We start from the raw sequence: 13,561 nt of genomic DNA on the forward strand, positions 1-13,561 counted from the left end.
ATCAGACATCTAGTTTTTAGGTCTGTTTACCTGACGTTTCGACGTACGACTGTCGTCTTCCTCAGTGTCACCGGATGTTGTTGGTGACGCATCTTTTTATCAGCTGATGTTTCCGAAGGCGTGGCCTTCCTGTCTGGTTTGACAGGTCGGTCACGCCTTCTACTGTCTGTTCGTCCCCTGCAAGATCAGGGAGGCCATGGAGATCCGTAAGCGAAGCCCGAGGACCATCAACCGGGATGAGGGAGCGTACATGCTCTCCCATACCTGGAGTGCCATCTTGCAGGGGACGAACAGACAGTAGAAGGCGTGACCGACCTGTCAAACCAGACAGGAAGGCCACGCCTTCGGAAACATCAGCTGATAAAAAGATGCGTCACCAACAACATCCGGTGACACTCTGAGGAAGACGACAGTCGTACGTCGAAACGTCACGTAAACAAACCTAAAACTAGATGTCTGATAAAAAACTACCAGCAAAACCTGCTACGAAAACCTTGCCACCCACAAGGGGGTGGTGAGACTTGGTGCAATTAAAAGCTGGAACATTACCTCAGACCTGTTCATGCTACTAATCTTTGAACTCCAGCAACACGAAAGCAAGAAATTAATGGATACGTCTGCCATCCTCTCGATTTTCCACATTTCATTTACTCAACTGGATTTAACGAAACACTGGTGTTTAAAGGGGGAGGGGGGAGGAGCTTCCTTTTAAATATTCTGTCTGAATAACACTTACCATTGTAAAACAGGAAATTTCACCTATTTAATCCCAGGGCAAAAAGTTCAAATAAAAGGCGCTCTGTACAATATTTACACTTCCACACGTGCGAGTGCTTCACCTGAAGATAACTGAAAGATACACCAATGAAGAACATCTCTGCTCGGTAACACCACTAAAACACACCAAGGTCTGCTCTATGCTCCAACACAGCAAGCTGGGCCAAGAGTTTTGGGCTACAAAAAGAGAAAACCCACAGGCAGGCGACACCGTCAACCCCCCTGATCGATATTCTAAATAGGCGATTGTGTACAACGCAACCCTGCGTCAAGATTCCTTTCAAAACGGCGACATTTTTTCATTTAGCTTACGATCATCCCAAATCCTGCATAGAAACCTTGAACATTTACTCTTGCTAAATTCGTCAGGTGGATCGGAGCGTACTCATGACAGCATGTTTCACTTTATGGCATCTGAAACAGATCATGGTATCTGCTGCTGGATCGACATTTCTCATTCAAGTCCCTCCTTCTTACCACACAATCACGCACTCGGGACAGATACAAACCCATATGCTTTCAGCTCCTACACAGACAGGAGAAGAAAGCTCCGAATAGGAGGTCATCCGGCTGAACTGATCACGGCTGCACTTTCCTTGTGCTGCCATGGTCGTGTGACGCGCTCTGGATTCTCTCCGACGGGTGGTCTTGCTCTTCGTGGAACACCTGCTGTTGATTTGGGCCCTACACAGACTCCGGCTGTGAACTTCTGCAGAATTACCGTGGTCCTAGATTCTGTTGCAGATCTGCATCTCCTTTAACCGAGTCTTTGCCTTGCTGCGGCCGTTTCAGTGAGCTATGCTCTCCAGATGCTGACACAAACCGGTGAACTCGATGGACAGGTTAGGAGACGATGGAGAAGGACTGCACAGACTTGTATCTTGACAAGCCGAATGAGCCATTTTTGCAAGTCCGTACCTGGGATGAAAGACTCAGGATATTGCCGCCCTGTTGCTAATGGAGCAATTCTGCTGCTCTCATAATCGGCACCACACAGGGGGCCCATACAAACCATCTTCTCACCGGACCGGCACCCGTCATCAGTGCAAGGCAAAGTCCACTGAAAATGACAAATTCGGGAAACAGTCTGGATCAGAGAACGTGCGGCAGCCGTCTTTGTCCCGAGATGAAGTCGTTTCATAAATCAGCCTTTTGTCTTCACAGCTTTGGTTTTCAGGACATTCTCTTCTTATGAGCATTGAGGCTGTTGGCTTGAGGGAAGAAAAACATGAGAACACAGAACACCATTAGCTTCAAAACGATCTGCGAGCTCTGGGAAATGGGGGACCCCAGAAACTTCTCAAACTATCTATACCTCTCTGCCAGACAGTGGAAGATGAACTACAGAGCTGATGTTTTAGTGCACTTGATCTATCTCTGATTACTGTGTCGATGTGTGTCGTATATGCAGCTTCTCTCTCAGTGTTAATACTCTGAGGTTTCAAGTACAGGCAGATCAGTTAGTCACTAAGTCATTAAATGCACGTCTTTACAGTCCATTTCTGTACGTATGTCACTCTATAAGAGTAATAAGTGTAATCAATGTTGTATATTGTCATCTCTCTAAGCTGAGATAAGCTGGCTGTGTTATGCAGATATCTGGTCCCTCGTCACTCCTATCGTCTTTAAATAATCCCACCCCTCCCTTGGACTTTACTAAGTGGCGAGACAAGCTGAGCTGGCTTTGCAATCTATCTTGCTAGGATCTGACTGAACAAATGTAACTCCGAGTCCCGTCAGGAAGTTCAAACATGTATCTAAACAAGGGAAGGCCAGACTGGACTCTACATACTCCACCGGCACAGAGGGCCTGAACCTGTGGGAGACAACAGAAGAGGAAACTGGTTTAGTATCAAGCTGTTAAATAAATAGCACTAGAGAACACGTGTCCTTGTTAGCTGGACTCACGTTTTGAGAATAGCCCTCAGTGCTAACTTCCTCTCACGCTCCACAAACTTATCAATGAGGTACGCTGCCATACGCGGTGCTCTCTTGTACAACAGGAAAAAACGATGGTAGTTTCCAAGGGCCCAGGCAGCACGGAGCGCAAGAGCGTGAGACACGCATTCATCCTGACGGAGCTCGGGGGTCAGATAGACCAACTCGGTAGTTAAGTCTGGATTTAAAGAAAAAAAAAAAAAAAAAAAAGTTTGTCGACAACACAATAGCTGTAAGCAACAAATGGGCACAAAACAGGTCAGATTACAATGCATGTTGAATTCGGGTGACTTCAGGTAGCAACGACAGGCCATTTTTAAACCTGGTTGTGATCAAGGAGTGTAGTAAATCAAAACGAGTATGAAGTTCTGAATTCAAAACTGGTTTCATTTTCCCTCTAGGTTAAAGGGGAACAGAGGGCAATATATAGGAGTAGGGGTGGGTATTGCCAAGGACCTCACGATACGATACGCATCACGATAGTTGAGTCACGATACGATACTGCGATATTGAGGTATTTCACCTGACATCACAGGGTCACGTGACGCCCCGGTGTCCGCCATTTTGAACGTCAAGCTAGCTAATGTCAACAACAGTAGCTGGTATGTTACTGTAGCAATGTTTACGTTCAGTCATTTGGATGACTGTTAAAACCTTTCAGTCTCAAGTTTTTCCTTTACTGGATTTACTAGTTTAGTTTACTGAGCTAGCGCGCTCGGGCAAGCCGGCGGCCGGCTAGCGTGCGCTAGCTCCCAGCTTGCCCGAGTGCGCTAGCTCAGTAAACTAGTAAATCCAGTAAAGGAAAAACTTGAGACTGAAAGGTTTTAACAGTCATCCAAATGACTGAACGTAAACATTGCTACAGTAACATACCAGCTATGATGTTGTTGACATTAGCTAGTGCTAACAGCTAGTTGCTAATACACTACCACAACTACACCGACCCTAATAATACAGTTCTTGGTCATTGCCTGGTAACAGCAAATTTATAACGGGCCATGTCTCAACAGACTAAGAAGTTATTTCAATGACATTTAATAACATTTTGTTTATCCTGAGGACCGAAAGTAAATGAAAATGTGAACAAACCTTAGCTGTAATCAGATGGCGACCACCGGCTCCAGGGACGACCCGCTGATGTAGGCATGTTACCCAGCCTGACACAAAATATTTGGAGGCATCCAAACTCTTATACGCTTTCAGATCAATACCTGTGTATGGCGATGGGTTTTTAACGACATAGGTATACAGATCATGTGGGCCGAAGTCAGGTAAAGACGAGGGCTTCGTGTACTTCCAAACGTCAGTGAACAATCCTGGTGGAAGCAGGTAAATGGCGTTCTCTAAGCCTGCTAACCTCAATTTTTGCAAATACCTCTCCCTCTGCTCGCCCTGTAAATGCCCTACGTCGCTGGATAGTGAAGGTGTTTTCTACATCTCGCTCTTTTTTCTTTTATGTTTTTCGTTTGTCGCCTTCCTCGCATTCAAACCGATTCGAGCCGTGCCGTCCAAAATGGCAGCATCACATGACTTGGTCACATGGGTGAAATACCTCAATATTGCGATATTCTACATAGTTCACTGAAAAATGTAAACGCATTATGCATCTTAAAATCCGAGTTGTATGTACATCGGATGATCGTGATAATTCATGGGACAAACAGTCAAAACAATGTAATTCTAATTATCCATGCCATTTTATTGTAACTATACAAGCGCAAGTTACAACATATTTGCAGGAACAACACACTGTCTGGAACACAGTGAAAAGTGCAGTGGGCGTCTTAGTCTCCCTGAGCACAATGATGAAACAAAGTGCAGTGTGGGTCAGTGTCCACACACTGAAACTGAACTGAAACCTCAGTGAATCACGTTTCTTCTGAACTTTGAGTAAATACTCAAAATAAAATCTAGTGTCTCACACACTAAAACTGAAAATGAAAAATAAAAGTGCAGCTTCTTGCCTTTGGTCTTAAATGACAAACTTAAGTTCACAGTTACAGTAAGTCACACATCACTGAAGTAGACGGGAGGACTTTGGCGCTGTCCAGTGTAGTTTGCTTCGGGTCGGGTTTCGGTGGCTCCGGCTGAGCTAATATGTCGGGGTGATGTCGTGCTAAGCAAGTTTGCAAGTTTGTTGTGTTACCTGAATATCTAATTGGAGCGAAACAGGTTTTGCAAAGTGCGTACTCTTTGTCCAGCTCACTGTTTTTTTTTCTCCTTTCCTTTGGAATCCAAAGTGCCTCCAAACATCTGCCTTAAAGTTCGGTGGCGTCTCTAGGTTTACGATAACAGCCATGCTTATGCTTGCATGTTTTTTTTTCCTCACTGCAACCACCGGGAAAAAAAGAGAAGACGAAGAGTACCTTGCAGTGAGGTAGCGGCACAGCGACACCTTGCGGAGCGGAGGTGCGGAAGTCGTACTGGATTTACAACCAGTCTGAAACATGATTTATTATTTGAAAAAATATCGATATTCAAATTTTGAGTATCGATATTGAATCGGAAGACAAAGTACCGCGATATATCGCTGTATCGATAATTTTGCCCACCCCTAATATAGGAGTAAATATAACAAAACACACATTAATGAGCCTTATTCAAGACTTACAAAAGTTTTTTGTTCTAAGGTTGGAAAGTTAGTGTTTTGAAAGTAGCTCGAGCAAACTATTTCCGCAGTTTGAACAGCCCGCCATGATATTAATTTTATCCAATCAGAATGCACGTTCATTTTCTCTGCGTAACACTCATGACGTATGTATGTGCCCAGGTGTGGTGGCTCATTGAGGTTGTAATCGGAAAGTAGGATGAATTGTAAGTGATCGGCTACACAATGCCACAGTGTGTTGCTTTCGGGTGTAATAACAGGACCGATGGAAAGCATAACGATCCTCCAGACGTGTCTTTTCACTCGTTTCCGCTGAAAAACACCAAGCGAGTTCGAGCTTTCTTCTCTTCTTTCGTCATCACCGGAGTCGAGAGTACCTCTCCTAGGTTCAAACTGGTACCCTTCTAAGCCATAGCCTGCTTGCAGTGCGTCTTGCGGGATCTCTTCGTATGATTCGACAGAGCTGTCGCTTTCACTTGATGCGCCCGACGCCATGATTACACGCTTCTCTCCTAGTGCAGTGGGTAGCGCTGACGTCACGGTCTTTTAAAAATGGCGACTCTTGTGCCGTTTAGCGTACCGACTATTATATTTACAATTACCAAGATATTTCGTTGTTTTCTAGTATATAAATTTGATAGAATACTTAAGAATACGTTACTTTGTCACATCAGCAACTGTATATATTATATTTGGTACCCCTTTAAATAAAAGTTACAGCTGTTTGAAATTTGAACCCCCCCCGTCAGTCTTATTTGACCGCTTCCAGCAATATATATCCATCTTGAGAAAAGCCTAGGTCACAACCGGACGTACGATTTTTTGGCCGTGCGATTTTTGGCGTTTCCCAAATCGCTGCGTTTTTTTTTTTTTGTTCGTGGAGAAAGACGCACGTTGGCCATAAGTTTGCCTTGCAACCTGAAAAAAACATAAGCGCCCGTAGAGTTTGTTTGACATGACAAAGAACTTCTGCGGCCGGTCTGCGGCTCGAAAATCAGTACGTCACACGCGCGCCCTCCGTGCGTTTCTTGCACGTAGACCGGCCGTAGGAGCATGTACTTGCCGGTTGTGACCGAGGCTAAAGTAAAACACACCTTTAGGAGCAATTCTCATGCCCAAAACATCTACCAATTGCTCAGTTTAAAAATAACATTTCACTCTAGTATTTATTTGAAACCTCATTGCATTATTTGCATAGTGAGATGACGTAAACTACTCAAATCAGTTTTAACAACTGAGCCATGGCATGACCAGAACTGCTGACTGTAGGTACTTTGCTGGCCATCATACCGAATCATTCAAACCCGACTGAAAGATCATTAAGGATAACAATCTACATAGATTCCTTTTGAAGTATTAAATCTGTGCTCTCTGACTGTATTCTCTTCTCTACAACTCTCCTAATTAGCATACAAAACACCCCATATTGCTTGCGATAGCATAACAAGGCAAAAGGTGGCAGCACAGTTCTACACGCTACTTTTCAGAGGACAGTGCTCAAGAGCGCTATATTTTACATGCTTCTAATCAAATGTGACTTCTTCAAAACTATTAACATCCCTGAACCTTCTCTTTTTTTTCTTTTTCCTCTATCCTCCAGAATTCAATATTTTTGTTTCCTGTAGAAGGATACACATCTATTGACTGTGACTAGAACTCCCATTGTCTCTGGCTGGCTTCTGGTTTGACCGAAATTACCGCAAAAAGGCCAGCCGGGGTCATGATTGTTCCCGACCTCTGGTATCAATTTCAGCCAGTGTCGACCAACAGAAAGCGAGCTAGTCTAACGTCACCAAAATCCAACATGGCTGACCCAGCAGTTTCACTGCCAACATTCAGAAAAAAGATCATGGTGTCAAAAATAATCAGTATCGTGTAGATCTGAAAGTTCATGTTTCTGTGAAGCTGAATGTACTTTTTGTTGGTACACGGCGATCAAATATTTGCAATTTACCATGTAAACAGACAGGAGCTTCCCGAATGGCAAGCGCTGCTGGCATTACTACTTTAGGTATAGCAGTAACAAGAGAATAAAGAAGAATTAACCTCTCTGGATAAAGCCTGAAAAGAACTGGCAGATGGCCAGAGAGCAAAAATACCTCCAGAGTTCTTAGTGAATATATAGTAGAGAAGTCTGTAGGCCGTGAATTCGCCGACGTTGCTTGACGGACACTTCTTGTAGAGTTCCTTCAGCTGTGTCTGGCACTGGTTGAACTCCTCATGATCACCCTAAAAAGAAGTGTGTGATGACACTTTTGCTATAAATAATAATAACAACATACTAAACTCAGGAGACCAAGACACTTCAAACGTGAGAAGACACTGTACCTTCTCCAGGGCGATACGTGCATGGGTTTCATAGACCTCCACTGTGAAGTCTGTTCGTACCCCTTGAACCTTGAAAAGACAGATTCAGCTCTCTTAATACAGAGATAAGCCTTAAATGGGGGGGGGGGGGGGGGGGGGGGAGATAACTAAGCAATAAAATACAGAACTTACATTGGAGTTTCTTTAGCCAGATACAAAAACAAAACAAGGCCTACAGTATATTTCACAATTTGAATGAATGAGAAAAAAAAATTATTTTTTTTATATATACACACACACACACACACACACACACACACACACACACACCAGCTTAAGGTCGGTCCGTATGGTGAAATACCATGACCGAGGTCTTGAAAGTACTGAGCGAGGCCCTCTGGGCCGAGGTCACGGTATTTCACCATACGGACCGACCTCAAGCTGGTAAATAATATATATTTTTTTCTTTACCAAATTCCAACAGAAAACGAGAGCGCCCGAAAGGGAAAACCGAGCCGAGCCGCCATTTTGAATCCTCATTCACAGCTGTAATGCAAATGGCTTCCCCCTTGGTATACAAGTGCACTTCCATGGCAGGAAAAAAACTACATTTTGCCACCTATGTAGTCCCCTATTTATACAAATAGGAGTCATTCAGGATTCAGCCATGTTTTTGCTCGGCATTAGCAACAGTTACAGGTTTTTAGCTTTCTCCTGAAATGTTTTCTTTTATTATTTCTTCCTCAGGGTAGTAAAACTCGCTTTAGCTGTGAAGACTGTCGTTATCGCCATCCATGATGTAAAATTAATGCTATTATGCTGAGAAATGCTGGCAAAAATTTATAAGATTTGATAAAAATCTTATAAAAAAGATAAATGTTGACAAAAATTGCTACTATCTTTGTTGCTGTGAACGAGCGAGTCGCCAGAGGTCCATAACCGGGGTCTGTAGGATACGGACCAACTCGCCAGCCAATCAGAGCGCAGGATTTGATGAAAACCGCACTGCGAAAAAAATAATTGTGGTTATGTCTACCTCACAGGGCAATCTACTGAACATGAGCTACAGGAATTTATTAGGCCTCTAGTAATGGCTAACCAAAGCCACGTCTACAACCCCGATTCCAAAAAAGTTGGGACAAAATACAAATTGTAAATAAAAATGGAACGCAATAATTTACACATCTCAAAAACTGATATTGTATTCACAATAGAACATAGACAACATATCAAATGTCGAAAGTGAGACATTTTGAAATTTCATGCCAAATATTGGCTCATTTGAAATTTCATGACAGCAACACATCTCAAAAAAGTTGGGACAGGGGCAATAAGAGGCTGGAAAAGTTAAAGGTACAAAAAAAAAAAAAAAAATGGCTGGAGGACCAAATTGCAAATTAGGTCAATTGGCAATAGGTCATTAACATGACTGGGTATAAAAAGAGCATCTTGGAGTGGCAGCGGCTCTCAGAAGTAAAGATGGGAAGAGGATCACCAATCCCCCTAATTCTGCGCCGACAAATAGTGGAGCAATATCAGAAAGGAGTTCGACAGTGTAAAATTGCAAAGAGTTTGAACATATCATCATCTACAGTGCATAATATCATCAAAAGATTCAGAGAATCTGGAAGAATCTCTGTGCGTAAGGGTCAAGGCCGGAAAACCATACTGGGTGCCCGTGATCTTCGGGCCCTTAGACGGCACTGCATCACATACAGGCATGCTTCTGTATTGGAAATCACAAAATGGGCTCAGGAATATTTCCAGAGAACATTATCTGTGAACACAATTCACCATGCCATCCGCCGTTGCCAGCTAAAACTCTATAGTTCAAAGAAGAAGCCGTATCTAAACATGATCCAGAAGCGCAGACGTCTTCTCTGGGCCAAGGCTCATTTAAAATGGACTGTGGCAAAGTGGAAAACTGTTCTGTGGTCAGACGAATCAAAATGTGAAGTTCTTTATGGAAATCAGGGACGCCGTGTCATTCGGACTAAAGAGGAGAAGGACGACCCAAGTTGTTATCAGCGCTCAGTTCAGAAGCCTGCATCTCTGATGGTATGGGGTTGCATTAGTGCGTGTGGCATGGGCAGCTTACACATCTGGAAAGACACCATCAATGCTGAAAGGTATATCCAGGTTCTAGAGCAACATATGCTCCCATCCAGACAACGTCTTTTTCAGGGAAGACCTTGCATTTTCCAACATGACAATGCCAAACCACATACTGCATCAATTACAGCATCATGGCTGCGTAGAAGAAGGGTCCGGGTACTGAACTGGCCAGCCTGCAGTCCAGATCTTTCACCCACAGAAAACATTTGGCGCATCATAAAACGGAAGATACGACAAAAAAGACCTAAGACAGTTGAGCAACTAGAATCCTACATTAGACAAGAATGGGTTAACATTCCTATCCCTAAACTTGAGCAACTTGTCTCCTCAGTCCCCAGACGTTTACAGACTGTTGTAAAGAGAAAAGGGGATGTCTCACAGTGGGAAACATGGCCTTGTCCCAACTTTTTTGAGATGTGTTGTTGTCATGAAATTTAAAAATCACCTAATTTTTCTCTTTAAATGATACATTTTCTCAGTTTAAACATTTGATATGTCATCTATGTTCTATTCTGAATAAAATATGGAATTTTGAAACTTCCACATCATTGCATTCCATTTTTATTTACAATTTGTACTTTGTCCCAACTTTTTTGGAATCGGGGTTGTAAATACTTATGGAGAAAACTGGGTAAACTGCCAAACGCTGTTAAAACACCTACATATTTTTGGTACATCTGCCACATCTGTACAGAACAAGAGTTTTTCCCTCTGGCTGACCGTCAGGCAGCACTCTTTTGGGCCAACAGTGTGCTACAGGGAATATTACATCATAAAGCCTATGCAGTGAGTGGCATTTGGTCTGACTGTATTTTGGAAGACTTTCTGCATGAAAAAACAGTCAATATTTACATGAAACTCAGGCAACCTAAGAAATATGCAGCTGTTTTTGCTTTGTATACATGACTGCAACATTACTCAGTGCCTATCACTATTCCAGTGAGTTTACTCACAGTGAGGTCTTGTCGTATTGACTTCATCTGTTCACAGGCATATGGGTAATCCTGATTGGCCTTCCAGTGAGCCTTTACTGCAGTCAAGGACTTGCGCAACACCTGAAAGGCAGAACAATCAGGAACTAAACAAGCGTACACTGTACACAGCAATGTGTTGTCTAAACATTCCAGGAAAGCATTTGGCCCATCGCTCAGTATTATGGTAAAATAAGTGCCTAATAACTTTTTATTTTGCTCCGATTTACAGAAAAGGCCTTGGTGACAGACAGGTGGGACATTCGCGATACTGAAATGATTTCTGTATATTGCTCCAGTCATGAGGCCAATTATGTTTCATCTTAGTGCATGTGTAAGTGATGACCACAAAAAAACAACAAAACATACAGGCACAGGTCGCACGGTGACAGGATCAGGGGCACAGGTCAGACGCAGATAGTTTTTGGTGATGTCCTGGCAGGTACCCACAATGGGGCAATCGTCCCAGCTCAGGCCCTCCTGAGAGGCATTTGGGAGCTCAATGGCATTGATGTTCAGTACCAGTGGCTCAGTGCGCTTGGTGTGGAATCGTGCTGCTCGGCTCTGCTTCTTGGCCTCGTGGTTTGGGTCATGGAAGTCCAGGCCTGCTGTTCCACCCTTCCGCTTTTTACCGAAGACACCAACCAGATCGTCATTCCTGAGAAAGAAGCAGCACAAGCGAGACTTGACTGGTAACTACCATCAACTCTGTGTGTGTGTAAAAAATATAAGGCGTTCTTCATGAATCGATGCATGTTTTGTCATTTTATTCTGAAGCAGTTTTCACAGCTGCCGATCGGTACAGATTCAGGAATTTCACAAATTTACATGCAAGCCGTGAACATCATGTGGTGGCAGCATCCTACTTCAGAAAAGCTTTTCAGCAACAGGAACTGGAAAAGCTATCCGGTTTGGAGCGGAATGATTGTACATTTAACCAGAGACATCCTTGAGGAAAACCTCAAGAGCACACAAGGGATAAATGTTTATCAAAAAAAGTGAAAAAGGAACAGTGTGACATTGAAACGCATTTGGTCCATCAAGTTGATGGGAGCTTATTTTCAAAGTTTGTACCTTCGCCCTCGATTCGCCTTTCCTCCTCTTCCCCTGCCTCTTTCTACTCCTCTCCCTTTTTCCCTCTCTTCCCCACGACCTCTTCCAGCCCGCTGCCGTCGGGAGAGCGGTCGGAAGTCACCGGACATGCTGCTGTCAGACTGGGAGCCAGAGTCACTGCAAACGATACAATATCAACATCATATCTCCAGGCATTTTAAAGAATGACGTCATAGCTTTATTTAAACGTTGTGCTCGTTACCTGCGGCGATGTCTGCTTTTGTCTCTGTAACGGTTATGAGGAGACGGTGAACGTGAAGAGGAACGTGATGAGCTGGAGGAGGGACTCCTTTGAGAGAAAACATTTCTATAGTTGCCCAACCGAGCCCCACCTCGACCTCGAGTGGCTCCCCCTCGGCCAATAGTGTTTTCTTGAGAGCGCGGAGGTGCCGCTTCCCAGCGGGACTGCCGAGGTTTCACCCTGAAGAGAGACAGTTTAGTTCCCCTTTCTCCCAAAGTATAAGACAATGCTCAAGAAACCTCATGTCTGATCGTCTGAGACGACTAAAGTCTGTGCAAGGATGAGTAAAACTTTAATGGTAAGCGTCCAATCAGACGACAAAAGTTAGTGCTGGCAACACAGGCGCTAAGAAAGCAGGGAACCAGTCTAAAGTAGCTCGTCTTGTTTCATGGGAAACGCATTAAAAAGTTTTATTCATCAACATGACAATATATAAATGTACAAAAAATATTTTGAGGAAATCATTCAAATTTCCTTGCTTTTGGTTATAATTTGTCGAAGTATGCGTATGTGTTCAAGTGTACTGGAAAAGCTCGGCTCAGAGGGGTTCACATAATGACGTAATTATACCAACTGGCTCAGAGCGACGAGGGTCAAGGACATCGTGTGCCAGCAGCGCGGTTGAAGCGGACAGGTGTCAAACCTGGAACTTTTATATGACGATTGGAATTAATAATAAACGATATCACTGAATAATAAATGTTCCTTACCTCTAACTGGTAATGTGTGTGTAACGAGTTTTGTTTTTGATGGTTCCATATATTTCATAATGATATTTTTATTTTCTTTCTTTTTTTTTTAAAAAGATTTTTTTTGGGCTTTTTCCACCTTTATTAGATAGGACAGTGTAGAGACAGGAAATGAGCGGGAGAGAGACAGGGAGGGATCAGGAAATGACCTCGGGTCGGAATCGAACCCGGGTCCCCGGATTTATGGTATGGCGCCTTATCCACCTGAGCCACGACGCCCTGATATTTTTATTTTCTAAATATTTATCAACATACCGTCATCGTGGCATGGGAGCCCGTGATTGGTGGACAGCCTACAGAGGGTGGCTCCACTGGTTGTAAATTGTGACATAAAAATCATAAAAAAACACCGGATCTGCTGATTGGCAGTTCACATACTGAAGGCAAGTGGAGATGTCCGGCATCGGTTGCTGCTGTCTGAAGAAAACTACAGCTACAAAAGCTCTACTACCGGATTACTTGGACAATCTTGGTCAGAAAGAAGCACAGGATAGATATACACGGAAATTAGAGTTTATTAGCGCTTATGATCCATGCAAAATTCCTCTAAATGACTGGAGTGATGGTGCAGATTTGTGGCCTAGCGTCAGCATTAGCTACACGTTGGAATATAAATTCTTTTTCCTGAAAAGTCCCGACACGGAAGAACAGTTTAAAAAAAAAAAAAAAAAAAAAAAAAAAAAAACTACAGAAGCAAGAAAACCTGCTTCATGTCAAGACTTTCCTGACATCAGCTTTTGGG

The 13,561-nt window shown here is 43.4% G+C and overlaps 1 protein-coding gene across 1 annotated transcript in view; it reads right to left on the reverse strand.

The window, feature by feature from the left end:
- Positions 1-678: 678 nt before the first annotated feature.
- leng8 (leukocyte receptor cluster (LRC) member 8) overlaps positions 679-13,561 on the reverse strand; it is a 34,260-nt gene continuing 21,377 nt past the window's right edge. The window contains exons 8-15 of the mRNA XM_060921621.1: positions 12,032-12,250; positions 11,791-11,946; positions 11,086-11,374; positions 10,699-10,800; positions 7,652-7,720; positions 7,423-7,552; positions 2,686-2,893; positions 679-2,593 (exon numbers count right to left, since the gene is read on the reverse strand). Coding sequence (XP_060777604.1) covers positions 2,434-2,593; positions 2,686-2,893; positions 7,423-7,552; positions 7,652-7,720; positions 10,699-10,800; positions 11,086-11,374; positions 11,791-11,946; positions 12,032-12,250 — 1,333 coding nt within the window. The 3' untranslated portion in view covers positions 679-2,433. The remainder of the gene's footprint in view (positions 2,594-2,685; positions 2,894-7,422; positions 7,553-7,651; positions 7,721-10,698; positions 10,801-11,085; positions 11,375-11,790; positions 11,947-12,031; positions 12,251-13,561) is intronic.

Source organism: Neoarius graeffei, chromosome 5, assembly GCF_027579695.1.
Source record: "Neoarius graeffei isolate fNeoGra1 chromosome 5, fNeoGra1.pri, whole genome shotgun sequence".
NCBI lineage: Eukaryota > Metazoa > Chordata > Actinopteri > Siluriformes > Ariidae > Neoarius > Neoarius graeffei.